At 51.2% G+C, this 15126-nt stretch overlaps 1 protein-coding gene across 1 annotated transcript in view; it reads right to left on the reverse strand.

Moving 5' to 3' along the window:
- Window positions 1-7722: 7722 nt before the first annotated feature.
- Window positions 7723-15126, reverse strand: part of LOC128071024 (protein Shroom2-like) — a 143682-nt gene continuing 136278 nt past the window's right edge. The window contains exons 9-10 of the mRNA XM_052664018.1: window positions 9921-10193; window positions 7723-7989 (exon numbers count right to left, since the gene is read on the reverse strand). Coding sequence (XP_052519978.1) covers window positions 7723-7989; window positions 9921-10193 — 540 coding nt within the window. The remainder of the gene's footprint in view (window positions 7990-9920; window positions 10194-15126) is intronic.

Raw genomic sequence — 15126 nt, forward strand, 5'->3', positions numbered from 1 at the left:
GTTGAGCACTTTTTTTATTGGAAAAACTGTTAGCTTCTGGAAAAAAAGAGAGAGAGAGAGAGAGAGAGTTGCAAATAGCACATCTCCACACATTCTTGCAGAAGACCTCAGTTCAATTCCTGGGTTGGGAAGTTCCCCTGGAGAAGGGATAGGCTACCCACTCCAGTGTTCTTGGGGCTTCCCTGGTGGCTCAGACAGAAAAGAATTGGCCAGCTATGTCGGAGACCTGGATTCAATTCCCTGGGTTGGGAAAACCCCCTTGAGGAGGCATGGCAACCCACTCCAGTATTCTTACCTGGGAAACCCCATGGACAGAGGAGCCTGGTGGTCTACAGTCCATGGGGTGGAAAAGAGTCCAATACAACTGAGTGACTAAATGCAACAACAAGATCACATTCTTCACCCAAGATTAACCAGGTGGAAATGACACCAGTCACCATAGCATGACACTGGGAATCAAGAAATTCACCTTGACTACCACTAATTATTAAAGAAATGCAAATCAACAGTGAAGTGAGGTATTGTCCATTGTCGGGAGCCGGATTAGGCATTACTGACAAAATGGAGGCACGGCCCCAACCCCCTCTCCTCGTCCTGCAGGCATAGTCCCAGGATGAAGGAGTTAGGTCTTGCCATTCTGACTTGTTCTTTCCTGAGTTGGCTGGAAAGAATGTTAAGGTGCTTATTGTTCTTGAGAGAAGCATGAGAAAGCACAAAGCCTTCTGCAGTTGTGCCCAGAAAATAATCTATAAAGTAAACATTGACATTTGTTCAAGGATCTTTACAAAGAATGTTCCAGGATGAGCACATAGGTGGCAGCTTGAGGCCATGGGAAGGATTGTTATCTGAGACCTGTTTGTGAGGGAAATATTTATGGCAAAAGAAGTTTGCTGAATTTAGGGTTTAGGAGTAATTTAGAATTGTTAGAAGCTAAAAGTTTAAGGAATGTTGTAGTGTTAGCATATTTTACTATAGCTTATAGAGATTAGGAATTTTAGAGATATTAATAGGTAGAAGTAAGATGCTACGGGCAAACAGGATTTAGAAAGATAAGAAATAATCTGAGGAATGTAGCATGAGTTACAATGTAATCACAAGTTAAGTATAGGACACATAAGAGGAAGTACATTATAGATAGTAAAGCCAATGAATTGCTGAAGCAGGAACTCCGTTTGTAGGGCAACAATGATTTCTGGAGACAGTAAATCTGGGTGGGGGAAACTAAACGTGCCAAACCTCTGACCTAATGCTTTTGTCAAAGTATAAAAGAAAACCTGTAGCTTGAAGTAAACATGTAACCCCACACCTTGAGTCAGAGACTACATCATTGTCCGCTGACATTGCTCACTCCTTCAGGCCGATTCCCTGGCTGCTGGAGCTGGACTCCGGCAGCCCATAGTGGTTAGAATGGCCATCCTTAATAAACGTACAAACAATGCTGGAGAAGGTGTGGAGAAAAGGGAACTCTCCTACATGGTTAGTAGGAATGTAAACTGGTGCAGCCATTATGGAGAAGAGTATGAATGTTCCTTAAAAGACTAAAAGTAGAGCTACCATATGACCCAGCAATCCCATCCCTGGGCATATATCCAGACAACACTAATTCAAAAAGATACACACATTCCCATGTTCATAGCACTATTCACAATAGCCAAGCCATGGACTCAAACAAAATGTCCAGCAGTAGGATGGATAAAGAAAATGTGGTACATATATACAGAGAAAATATTACTCAACCATAAAATTTAAAAACCCAAAAAATGCCACCTGTAGCCACATGGATGGGTCTGATCATACTAAGTCAGCAAAAAGCAAGTCAGTGGCAGAAAGACAAATACCATGTGATATTGCTTAGATGTGGAATCAAAAATACAACAGAAATAAACATATGTATGAAAGAAAACAGACTCAGAGATCAGACTTGTGGTTCCTAAGGGGGAGGGGAGGGAAAAATTGGGAGTTTGGAGTTAGCAACCATTTGCTGACTAAGGTCCATCTAGTCAAGGCTATGGTTTTTCCTGTGGTCATGTATGGATGTGAGAGTTGGACTGTGAAGAAGGCTGAGCACCGAAGAACTGATGCTTTTGAACTGCAGTGTTGGAGAAGACTCTTGAGAGTTCCTTGGACTGCAAGGAAATCCAACCAGTCCATCCTAAAGGACATCAGTCCTGAATATTCATTGGAAGGACTGATGCTGATGCTGAAGCTGAAACTCCAATCTTTGGCCACCTCAGGCAAAGAGCTATCTCATTAGAAAAGATCTGATGCTGGGAAAGATTGAAGGCGGGAGGAGAAGGGTCGACAGAGGATGAGATGGTTGGATGGCATTAGACTCAACGGACATGAATCTGGGTGGAGTCCGGCAGCTGGTGATGGACAGCGAAGCCTGGCGTGCTGCACTCCATGGGGTCACAAAGAGTCAGACACGATCTGAGCAACTGAACTAAACTGAACTGACAACTATATATCTATAGGATGGATAAACAAGATGGCCCTACTATGTAGCACAGGGAGCTATACTCAGTATCTTGTAATAAACCATAATGGAAAAGAATACAGAAAAAAAACTATGTGTTTATATATAAGTGAGTCATTTTGTGGTACAGAAAGAAATTAACGCAACATTATAAATCAAGTATATTTCAGTAAAATTAAAAAGAACTTCGCATTGACCACACGGTGATCTACACACCTTATTCAGACTTCTCCCACCACCAGGTTGGGTTCTCTTCCCGCCTCGGCCCGGGGAGGGGGCGGTGGTGGTGGTGCAGGTTCTGCATTGTTGCTGTTGTCAGGCGTCTTCATTCCCTCGTTTTGAGCTGCCCCTCCGGTGGGCTTTCATTGCCTCAGCACCTTTTAAGGGAACTGGTCAGCTATATTTTTAAAATAAAAAGCCTCTCCCTCACTTCGGGTTTGTCTGATGCATTTTGGAGAGGACACCTCCAAAGGGAGACGGTGTCTACCTTGGCACGTCCTGTGGACAGTGTCTGGCCTTGCTCCTGGGGCCGTGGACTGTTGTGCATGGAGGGCCCCTGCCCATGGGGTCTGCGCCTGCTTGCACGATGCCGTCAGGTAGGCCTCACACTTGACTTTCGTAAGCGGGTATAAACTAGAAACAGGCTGATCTTGAGCTGAAAGGGGCAGGCCTCCCCCTGCACGACCCTTCCAAGATGGAGGGTAAGAGATGTGGCCTCCAGTGATGTTCCTCTGCCGTAGGCTTTGCTGAGAAAGGAGGGTTCACTGCCAGCCAAAAAAAAAAAAAAGAAAAATATGTATGTAGCATTTGTGTACTTGTTCAAGTCCCTAAGTTCGTGACAATGTTTTAAGGGCCTTTCCTCTTTGCCTTTCTCTGCACCTCACTTCCTAGGTTTCATGGAGGGGGAGGGCACCAGAGTCGTCACAGGCATTTTGGAGATCTGGTGAAGGAGGGGAATGACACGGGTTGGGGTGTCGTGGGATGTTTTATCTGGCTCAGTGTGACTCAGCACACAGCCTATATGTGTACACATGACGTGTGAGGTTCTTCTCTTCTGATGGGAAATGCAGAAAACATTCCCCTCTCCCCGCTCTCCAGAATGCCTGGGCTTGCAGGCTGTGGTAGCTCTGTGGTGGTCAAGCCAACAGGTGTGAGGATGCAGACAGTATCTCCCATGTCCCCATGCTTGTGATTGATTCAGCGTGCCCAAGGTGGCTAGCCCTGAAGAAACAGAAGTCTGAGCATCTCAGTCCATGGGGCGTGGAGCATGAGGACCACTGGCTCCCACAGCCACACCCCCACCACCCCAGCCTACAACTGCACCTCAACCACCCTCATGGGCAAATCCCTCCATCCTTTCAGAACTCATGAGACAAGTGGGAGTGGCCCTGTAGAAGCCAAAAAAAATAATAATGTATGCAGCGTTTGTGTACTTCTTAAAGTCCCTAAATTTGTGACAATGTTTTTTCCCCCACCCCAAATAAAACTTCATCTCCTACGTTTGAGTAGTTCTTACTAAAAACACTCTCTCGGGCTTCCCTGGTGGCTCAGTGGTAAAGAATCCACCAATACAGGAGAGAAAGAGTTTGATTCCTGGTCTGGGAAGATGCCACCTGCCGCAGAGCAACTAAGCCCACGTGCCACAACTACTGAGGGCCACATGCAAGAAGCCTGCACAACACGTCCAGACAAAACCCCAAGCAGTAAGCAAGACTCAGAGCAGCCAAAATTCAACAAGGAAAATTATTTAAAAAAAAAAGGAAGACTGCCTCTCTCTCAACTAATTGACCTCCGGGTCCTACCAACCTGCTTCGAAAACAGAAGCATTTGTCCGCTGCCAACAAGGAGCAGCTGCCATCTGTCCTCTGGTGGTTCCGACAGGGGCGTCCGGGTGCAGAGAATGCTTTTTCTCCAGACCCAGGCTGCAGTGATGGCACCAGAGGTGCGAATGCCCCTCCCTCCATGTGGCACACCTCTGACCCAGCGCGGGTTCCAAGCACGCTGACATTATCAGTTCGCTTGCTTTCCCAAGGGCTGGGAAGGAGGACGCTGAGGGGTGCAGAGGCTAGCAACAGGTGGCTTGGCTCCAGGAACTTGGCTTCGGGTCCTGGACCTCAGGGTGCTACTCCGTATCAGCACCCTGCGTGGGAGATGATGGGGCTATACCAACAGCTCCAATGCTTCACAGCTCCCTGCAATCACGGGGTGGAATACACACACACCTTCTGGATTCCAGGTTGGGCTGCAGGACTTGCTGCAGCAATGGAAGGTTAGCAGGTGTGCCATAACCATACCCGGGGCAAGCACCGATGTGACTGAGCTTGTTCTCCAGTCATGTGCCATGGACGTGCCCAGGCCAAAGGCCTGGTTCCAGGAGGCAGATGACAGGCACGTGGAGCAGAATGATCTACCAATTCCTCCTCTATAGGAGGTACTTCTCCCTGCACCCTGCCTCAATTTTATAGCGGTTGTTACACAGCATGGCTGTGGCAACAGCTGACTGATAAAACCTGTGTCCCTGATGTTTTCCCAGCTGCAGACTGACTGGCCTGAACTCGACAGGCAGAAACAGTTGAACACCTGCGTACACAGATTCAACCCCACGATTTATCACTGGCTGAAGGATCTGACATACAGGAAGAACGTTCCAATTCTTAAAAAAGATGCAAAACAATGACACGCTCCATTCAGGAAAGACCATTTATTGTATTAAGGGTAAGCAGGATGATCTGTTGAGAGGTAAGTGTTAAGTGTTGAGCATGAAACCGTTACACATCTTCCACGGTTGGTGGCATGATCAAAGTCGCTGGCAAGGCCCGACTGCAACCTCGAGATATAGAGAGCACGTCTCAGCTGAGCAATGACCCAGGGTGAGCCATCAGCCACCACCCAGGAATGCCACGGGAGAAACGTTAGCACCAGATTGTTTGTATATGCAGTAACATAGCTATACACAAAGTTGTGCACACTGACTCACTGCAATGTCTGGGTCCCCACCACCAGACCTTTATGAGGCATACAGGGAAATAGACTGGACCGTTGTGATTTTATGGGCTTCTTTTAAAGGACACCAGAGCCTTGTGTGTTGCTGTGTAGAAGACCACATTCCCAAAAGACACCGAAAAGCTGGATACAGGCAAAAACTCTATTTTCACATTTTACAGACGTATCATCAAATTGATCACAATACTATATGACAAGGGCAAGAATCACAGATAAAAGCTTTGTGAAAATCAAAACACACTGACATCACTGTGGTTGTCTCCGCAAGGGAGGAACGTGGCGGGGGCGGGGGCGTGGGGGCTGGGGGAGGAGCGGTCCATGGACAGCCAGCTTTATCGTTTCTGTCACGACCCATCATCAGAGCAAGTGACCATAGCATGCGAGGAGGAAGACGATGCTTCACTGGCAGAAGAGGGCCTTTTCAAATCAGGAACAGCTTAAGAAGAATAAAAAGTGCAGAAAAAGGCCTTTCTCTTTGGCGTGGGTGGGCTGCCAAAGGAATGTTTATTGTCAGCATCACTGAAGCCTGCCAGGTCGGTTCCCTCCAGGGCTGCAGAGATATCACCGCAGCCAGTCCAGCTTGTCCTTCTGGCTGTGTGGATGTGGAGTAGTGTCCTTTAATAAGACATCGTGGGCTTCTGTCTTTGGTAAGGCGCTGGCCACTGGTGACAAAGGGCTATCTCCCCACCTGCCGGAAAACTCCTTTCACAGGCATAAGAGGAAACAAGGAGTAACGTGATCTGACCTCCAAATATCACCCCAACAGGAAGTTATCCTGGGGCTTCTCCCGCCATTATGCAGGCATCTCACCCAGCTGGGATGGGACACAGACGATCAGGTTAAAAATCAGACCGTGAGAACCAAGCCATGAGGGGCTGAACACCTATCGTGCCTACGGATATGCATATAGCCTCTTTGGTGAAGTGTCTATTTAAGTCTCTGGCTCACGGTTTAACTGGGCTGTTTTCATACTGTTAACTTGGAAAGATCTTTATACATTCTGAATGCAAATGCAACACTTGGGATCAGCAAGTTATCTTCTAGTCATGACTCGGGCACTGTAAAACAACAGCTCGACAGTGTTTTCTTTAGTGAACAGACTCTCTTGATCACCTTGCAATATCAAAGGATAAAACGGGGAACAGATGGTGGTCCACTCTATGGCGGAGAAAGACCAGTCTTGGAGTAGTGTGGTCCACCAGGACCTCTGGAACGCCAGAACCACGGGTTCTTACAGGAAACGTGGCCTTGACACTGCCATAACTAATCCAGAGAAGCAACAAGATAGGAGCTGCCAGTTATAATCAGGATCATATACACACCAAACAAATGTTCTTGGGGTGGAGGGGTGTGGAGGGGAAAGTAAATGAGGAAAATATATCGGGGGTCTTAAGATAAAAAAAAAACAAAACAACAGAACCTTGCAACCACATACCCTCCGGACACACTTTCAGCTAGGTAATCTCACTTTGCAGGGGAAATACCATTTGCACGTGGGTGCCATCCCAGAAGAACAAAAGCTGGTACATCCCTTCTGCATGCACCTTCCTTCAAGCATGCACACTGTGCAAGTGGCAATTTCACCATGAGTGAAGCTAGGGTGCTGAAAGCTAATTTCACAACTGGTCTTTAAACCACATGGACAACTATTCTAACACATTAATAAATAATGCTCATCCTCATTTTTTTTGCTGGGTCAGAGGTCATCCTTATAGGACAGACACAACCAACGTTAACACTTCTGGCGCCTCCCATGATCCACGGGACAGCTCCTGCTCCAGGCAAACCGCACCTCCCTCAACACATGCACCTTCTTAGAGACGCGCTCGTTCCTTCCCCCGCGGACGATGAGGTTCAGTGCCTGCACTGCCAGAAGAGGCCACGTGGGCGACCCTGGCACGCAGGGTCGCACAGAGCACCTGCGCACCAGCACCAGTGGGGATACTTCCAGGCCACCGCGTCAAAGGGGCTGGGGGAGCCGCTCTGCTCAACATTCATTCCAAAACCGAACCCAAGAATTAAAGAATTGATACCAAATATACACATGGAAGTTATTGCTTTGCTGACCGCCACCTGGTCATGAGAGGACACCCCCCACCCCCTGACCCCCATCGACAGGACGTAAACACAGGCTGCAGTTTTCAGCGGCATCCACAGGACCAGAGCTGATGACTCCGCCAATCCCATCCGCATCCTCCTCCTCCTCCAGGGAGGGCCGGGTGGGGTGGGGGGTGGGTGTGCCCTCATTTGCCTCTCTCGGGCTGCAAGCTGTCCAACAGGCACTTCAGCTGCTCCTCACCCAGGTGTATTTTGTCTTCCAGCTCGCGCTGTTCGACGATGAGTGCCGACTTCATCCTGACGAAGTGCTCGTAGTCTGCTAGGCTCTCGGGGCCCAGGTAGCTGGCCAGGATGTTGAAGACGATGCCCTCCCGGCGGTCCAGGTTCTCCTTCAGCTCCCTGGCGTCCTCGTGCTGCTGGATCAGGACGCGCTGCTTCTTGAGCAGAGATTGCTAGACAGACAGAAGACACACAAGCCTGCTAGGGACCCTGCGGGGGGCGGGATAGGGCTGGCCAGCTCCTCCCACCGCCAGCACAGCAAAGCGGGCCGGATACACCCCGCGCGGGACACCTGGATACACCCCCACCCCCATAAGGCGCCCAGATACGCTCCCGCAGGAGACACCCAGATACATTCCTGAAGGATGCACCCAGATACAACTGCCACGAGGTGCCAGGATACACCCCTGCACGAGGCACCCGGATACACCCCGCCATACACCCCCACACGAGGCACCTCAGATATATCCTCCACCCCCTCACCAGGAGGCACCCAGATACACCTGGAGGAACATGAGAGCCATCCACGCCCAGAAAAGTCCAAAACTGGGAGATGCGTGCAGGCAGTGAAGGACTTGCCAGGTGGGGGTGGGGGGTGGGGGGAGGGGGGAGGGACCTGTGTGAGCCCAAGGCGTTTCCCTGACAACACAGCGGATGAGGGCAAAGTGGGTCAAAGCAGTGCATTTAAAGAGATCTCCCAGGGCAGGATTGCTAAACCCTTCTGGCACCAGTAGAGGCAGACAGTGAAGAGGACAAGGGGCTGAAAAACGAGAGACGGAGGTGGGGGCTGGGGCAGGTGGGTCGCGTAGCTGCTCTGGCTCCTTACTCTGGGGCACACAGACGCCCCCACTCCTAGATCCGGGCGCACACCTGCAGTCCCTGCCCTCCCGAACGTAACCTGCTGTGAAAACAAGGCAGGGAGAGAGGAACGGCATTAAACAGCCTCAACGTGGTGGCTGACGCATGCCAAACGCCCAGATCTCAGTCCCAGTTTTCCAGCAGTCTCCTGTTCCTCCACCACCTGGTGACCCGAAAGGCCCCGTCAGAGCATCACGGGGGTGGAGGGGCCCTGAGGAGAAGCCAGAGGCAGAGGGCTGCTGCTTGGTGGGTGGTGAAAACAGAAACTGCTTTCCTGGTCTGGAGCCTGGGCAGTGTCCCTGGCCTGCACCACCTTTCAGGGTGAGTGAGAGTAGGATTAATTGCAATTGATTAATTCCAACCAAAAGACAAAGAGCCCTCAGCTGATTCTCCAAACAGGGCTACAGAGATCAGTTGGCATCCCTGGAGACTACAAGCTCCCAATTGAAGGGAGGGCATCCTGTGTCCAGGTCTGGCCCATGTGTCCCACTTTCTATCTGGAAAGACAGGGGGAGCCTCCCACAGCCAGACACTGCCTCTTTGCCCTCATTAGCGCCTATCATTGACAGTTTCCCCCAATGTTGTTCACAGTGGAGGCCAGGCCCCTCCACTGAACTTGGAGCAGGCTGTGGACCATGGCTGCCTCTGGTTCTAGGAAGGTGAAGCTCATCAAGTATTCCTAGCATGGACCTAATGTGGAGACCCTGAGGGATACAGTGAAGTTTCAGAGTCCGGGAGGTCCACAAGCACAGTCCCTGGCAGGGGACTCCTTCAATGTCCTGATGTTAACTAATAAGCCTGTCGATGGCATCACAGACGTTGAGTCTGAATGTATAAAATAATGCTAGCATGTTCTGGCCACCTGATGCAAAGAACTGACTCACTGGAAAAGACCCTGATGCTGGGAAAGACTGAAGGTGGGAGGAGAAGGGGATGACAGAGGATGAGATGGTTGGATGGCATCACTGACTCAATGGACGTGAGTTTGAGTAAAACTCAGGGAGATGGTGATGGACAAGGAGGCCTGGCGTGCTGCGGTCCATGGGGTCACAAAGAGTTGGACCCAACCGGGTAACTGAACAACGCGGGGAATCTCGGGGTGACCCCCCACTACGAGAAGGAAGAGAGCGAGAGAGAAGACCTTCTGCGACCAGCTGAACAGACAGCCCAGCGAGGCTTCCAGGCGTTCACTCTGCACCCTGCGGGCCTTCCCCCCAATCCATCCGTCCCGCCTCAGGGGCAGTACCCGATCGCCCGGAGGCGTGCTGTCGTCCAGGTTGTTGAGGGCGTTCTCCACACGGGCCAGGCGGCCGGACAGCGACAGCAGAAGGTTCACCACCTTGTCGAGGTCCCCGATGAACATGCGGAACTTGTCAAACTCGTTGGGCTTGCACACGGCCTTGACCAGGGCCTCCACTTCGTCACCCAGTGTGCTGTTGGCCTGCACGTCCTCCAGCAGGCTCTTCCGCGCCTCCCGCAGCACCTGCAGCTTGCGGCCAAGGCTCTCAATGAGCTCCTGCTGTGGGTACAGCGTGTGGGACTCAGTCACGGCCCTGCTGACCCAGGCGCCCCCCTGTACCCGCCTGCACCTCCTGGCCTGTGGGCCCGTCAGCAGCTTGTTGTTGCACACGAACAAATATCAGGCCAGCATCGAAAAAATCTGCAAGCAATAAATGCTGGAGAGGCTGTGGAAAAAAACGAAACCCTCTTGCCTTGTTTGAAACTGAAAGTCGCTCAGCTGTGTCCGACTCTTTGGGACCCCAACGGCCTATGCAAGTTGATGGGATTCTCCAGGCCAGAACACTGGAGTGGGTAGCCTTTCCCTGCTCCAGGGGATCTTCCCAACCCAGGGATCGAACTCAGGTCTCCTGCCTCGTGGGCAGATTCTTTATCAGCTGAGCCACGAGGGAAGCTCCCTTGCACTGTTAGTGGGACTGTAAATTGGTACAGCAATTATGGACAACAGTATGGCGATTTCTTTTAAAAAAAAAAAAAAAAGGGACTAAAACAACCATATGATCTAGCAAATCCCAGTACTGGACATACACCCTGGAGGAAAGCATGACTGAAAAAGACACATGTACCTCATTGTTCACTGCAGCACTATTTACAATAGCTAGCACATGGGTGGAGAAGAAAATGGCAGCCCACTGCAGTGGTCTTGTCTGGAGAATCCTGTGGACAGAGGAGCTTGGTAGGCTGCCGTCTATGGGGTCGTACAGAGTTGGACACGACTGAAGTGACTTAGCAGCAGCAGCACACGGAAGCAACCTAGACGTCCATCGGCAGATGGATGGATAAAGAAGCTGTGGTACATATACACAGTGGAATACTACTCAAGCATGAAAAGCAATACCTTTGAGTCAGTTCTAATGAGGTGGATGAACCTAGAGCCTATTACACTAAGTGACATAAATCAGAAAAAACAAAAAACAAATATCATATATTAACACATATAAACAGAATCTAGAAAGATGATACTGATGAACCTATTTGCTGGGCAGCAGTGGAGATGTAGACACATAGAGAACAGATGGGCAGGGGGACGGACGGTGGGACTAATGGAGACAGTAGCGTGGAAGCACACACACTATGATATGGAGAAAGCTAGGAGGAATCTGCGGGACGACACAGGGACTCCAACACTGCCATCCTACTCCTTCCCCCAACCCCCCCCCACAAACGCCCATCACGGGTCCCTGACGGGCCTCCAACCCTCCTTGTCCACACATCCCAGCCACTGGTCCCTGGCCTCCTCCTCTCCCAGCATCTCTCCTGGTCCTGTGTACACTGCTCTCTGACCTCAAGTCCTTGAGTGCATCTCCCAGCCCCCTTCCCCTTTGTTTACCCAGCTGCATCTGGTAGTCGATGACCTTACATGCAAGCCTCCTCCTCCCTGTTCACACAGCTTCCAGCCACTGGTCCACTGCCTTGATGTGCAGTCCTCTTCCTCCTTGTCAACACAGCTCCAGACACAACCCACGCCCCCGATCTCATCTCGTCACTCCTCCCTTTCCACCGACGTTCAGCCACAAGTCCCTGCCCTCCTCTGCAACCTTGTCCCATTCGTGTCCACACAGATCCAACCACCCCAATAATCCTTCTCCGTGTTCACACAGCTCCAGCCTCATCCCTCACTGCCTGTGAGTCTGTGTGCGTGCTCAGTCACGTCCAACGCATTGCCGTCGAATAATGGGCTGTAGCCCGCCAGGCTTCTCTGTCCACGGGGTTTCCCCAGCCAGAATACTGGAGCAGGTCACCACTTCCTACTCAAGGGGATCTTCTTGAACCTGTGCCACCTGTATCGGCAGGCAGATTCTTTACCACTGAGCCGCCTGGGAACTGACCTCCCCACCCCCGTCTTGCTAGGTCTTTGTCTACACGGCTAAACTAGTGGTCTCTGACCTCAGCTACTATCCTCCTCATCCTTGTCCACACAGTCTCAGCCGCTGGGGTCTGCCTTAATGTACAAGCCTTCCCATACTGTTCACATAGGTTGGACTGCTTTTCCCCAACTTTATCTCAAAACCTCCTCCTACTTGTAACGCCCTGTTGCAGCCACCGGTGGCTGACTTTATCTGCAAGCCTCCTTTTCCTCGGACAGAGTTTTCACCAAGGGTCGGCTATTTCTCTTCCAGTCCTCTGCCCCTGGTCTGCACAGCGGCAAGCATGAATCCTTGACCTTATCTTGCTATCCTTCTGATCCTTGTCCACACAGCCTCTGACCAACTTCATCTACAAACCTCCCCATCCTCTTCACGCAGATCTGGCCACCTTTCCCTGACTTTATCTGCAGCCTTCCTTCCACTTGAACACACTGCTCCAGGCACCAGAACCTGACTTTATCTGCGCCCCTCCTTGTACACAGAGTTCTAGCCATGGGTCCCTGTCCTCCCATACAATTGTCTTCCTCCTGGTACAGAGAGCCCTAGCCACTTGGTCTTTGACTTTGCTTTCGGATCCTCCGGCCTCGTGTTCCCAAAGCTCCAGCCGCTGGTGCCCGATCTCTTCTCCAGATGTCTTCCTCCTTGTCCACACAGCTCCAGCAACAGGTCACTGAACTCATCTCCAGTCCTCTCCTTCCGAGTCAGCACAGCTCGAGGACTGGTCCCTGAACCCCCATCCATTCCTGCACACGTTCACACAGCTGCATCCACACGTCCCTGGCCACTCACAAATCTCCCCTCCTCCTTGTCCACACACAAGGCCAGGAACGGGTCCCTGACCTCCTCTCTCATCAGTCTTCCTCTTTTCCACACAGTTCCATCTAGAGGTCACTGATCTAAACTGCAAACATCCTCACCCTTCAGCTCAGTTGCTCAGTCACATGTCCGCCTCTTCGCGACCCCATGGGCTGCAGCACGCCAGGCCTCCCTGTCCATCACCAACTCCCGGAGCTTGCACAAACTCATGTCCATTCAGTCGGTGATGCCATCCAACCATCTCATCCTCTGTCGTGCCCTTCTCCTCCTGCCCTCAATCTTTCCCAACATCAGGGTGTTTTGTAATGAGTCAGTTCTTAGCATCAGGTGGCCAAAGTATTGGAGTTTCAGCTTCAGCATCAGTCCTTGCAATGAACACCCAGGACTGATCTCCTTTAGGATGGACTGGTTGGATCTCCTTGCAGTCCAGGGGACCCTAAAGAGTCTTCTCCAATACCACAGTTCAAAAGCATCCATTCTTTGGTGCTCAGCTTTCTTCACAGTCCAGCTCTCACATCCATACACGACTCCTTTTGTCTACACCGTACCATTCCTTTCATCTGCACAGCACTGTCGGGCATCGCCATTCCTTTTTGTCTATGTGGCTGTGTAAATGAACTGATTCAACTGACCTGAACTGCAGTCCTCTTCATCCTTGTCCTCACAATCCCAACCACTGGTACCTGACCTCATCTCCAAAACGCCACATCCTTGTTCACACAGCTCTGGCCTTATTTCCCAGACTTTATGCCCAGTCCTTCCCTTTTGTGCTGGGCTTCCCTGCTGGCTCAGTGGGTAAAAAGTCTGCCTGCAATGCTGGAGACACAGGTTCAATCCCTGGGTCAGGAATATCTACTGGGGAAGGGCATAGCAACCCACTCCAGTTTTCTTGCCCTGGAGAATCCCATGGACAGAGGAGCCAGGCTAGCTACAGTCCTTGGGGTCACAAAGAGTCAGACATGACTGTGCGACTAACCTCCCTCCCCCGCTTTCTTCCCCTCTTCACACAGCTTCCGTGGCCAGTGCCTGATCTACTCTCCAACCCTCCTCCTGCTTGTCCACACAGCCCCAGCCACTGGTCCCTGAACTGCGCTCCTTGTGTTTGCGCAGCTGCATCTACAGGTCCCTGGTCACCTGTCAATCAGCCTCCTCCTCGAACACAAAGCTCCCATCCCTTTTTTCCACGTTGCCATCTAGTGGTCAAAGGCGCAAAGTGCAGCTGTCCTCATCTTTGCACACAGCGGTCCAGCCACTGGTCTTTGCCTTGACTGCGAATCATTTCCTCCCTGAACACTGAGCCCCAGCCATGTTTCATGACCTGCTCTGCGCGCCTCCTGTGCCGAATCCACATAGCTCCAACTCACTGGTCCCTGCCCTCATCTACCATCCTCTTCCTCCTCTGCAAAGAGAGCCAGGCACAAGTCGCCGACCTTGTCTCAAATTTTCCATCACCCTAGTCTACATACCTCTGACCTCTCCAACCTATTCTTGGTAGTGGTGGTTTAGTCGCTAAGTCATGTCCGACTCTTGCGATCCCATGGACAGACAAGCCTGGCAGGCTACAGTCCATGCGGATTCTCCAGGCAAGAATACTGCAGTGGGTTGCCATTTCCTTCAGGGGGATCTTCCCAACCCAGGAATCGAACCTGGGTCTCCTGCATTGTAGGCGGATTCTTTACCAACTGAGCTACACAGAAAGCCCATAATCTATCTTTACTCCATCTCCAGTAACTCAAAGCCGCTGGTCCTGGCCCCCCTTCCCATCTTATCAAACCCTGTCCACACAGCTCCAGCCAATGGTTCCTGACCTTCTGGTTTTCACAAAAGTGGCACCTATAGGTCCCTGGCGACCTCACAGACCCACTGCCCTGTGCACATAACTCTATGAGTTGTCTCTGACCGTGTCTCCCACAACACATTGTCTTTTCCACACAGGTCCTTGTAGTGGTCGCTGACCTGAACTGCAGTCCTGCTCATCCTCGTCCACACAGCTCCAGCCACCAGTCCCTGACTTTGTCACTGGAGGTCCTCCTACCTGTACAGAGATCTCCGGCCACTGTCCTTGACTTCCTCTACAATCCTGCCCCAAGTCCACGCCACTCCAGTGACCGGTCCCTGACCTCATCTGCAATCTTCTTTCTCCGTGTCCACAAAGATACAGCCACAAGTCCCTGACCTTCTCTCCAGTCTCCATTCTCTTCTCCGCATACCTCCCCAGACAAGTCCTTCAATCTTTCCTATGCCTTCTCA

Source organism: Budorcas taxicolor, chromosome Y (genome assembly GCF_023091745.1).
Source record: "Budorcas taxicolor isolate Tak-1 chromosome Y, Takin1.1, whole genome shotgun sequence".
Lineage (NCBI taxonomy): Eukaryota > Metazoa > Chordata > Mammalia > Artiodactyla > Bovidae > Budorcas > Budorcas taxicolor.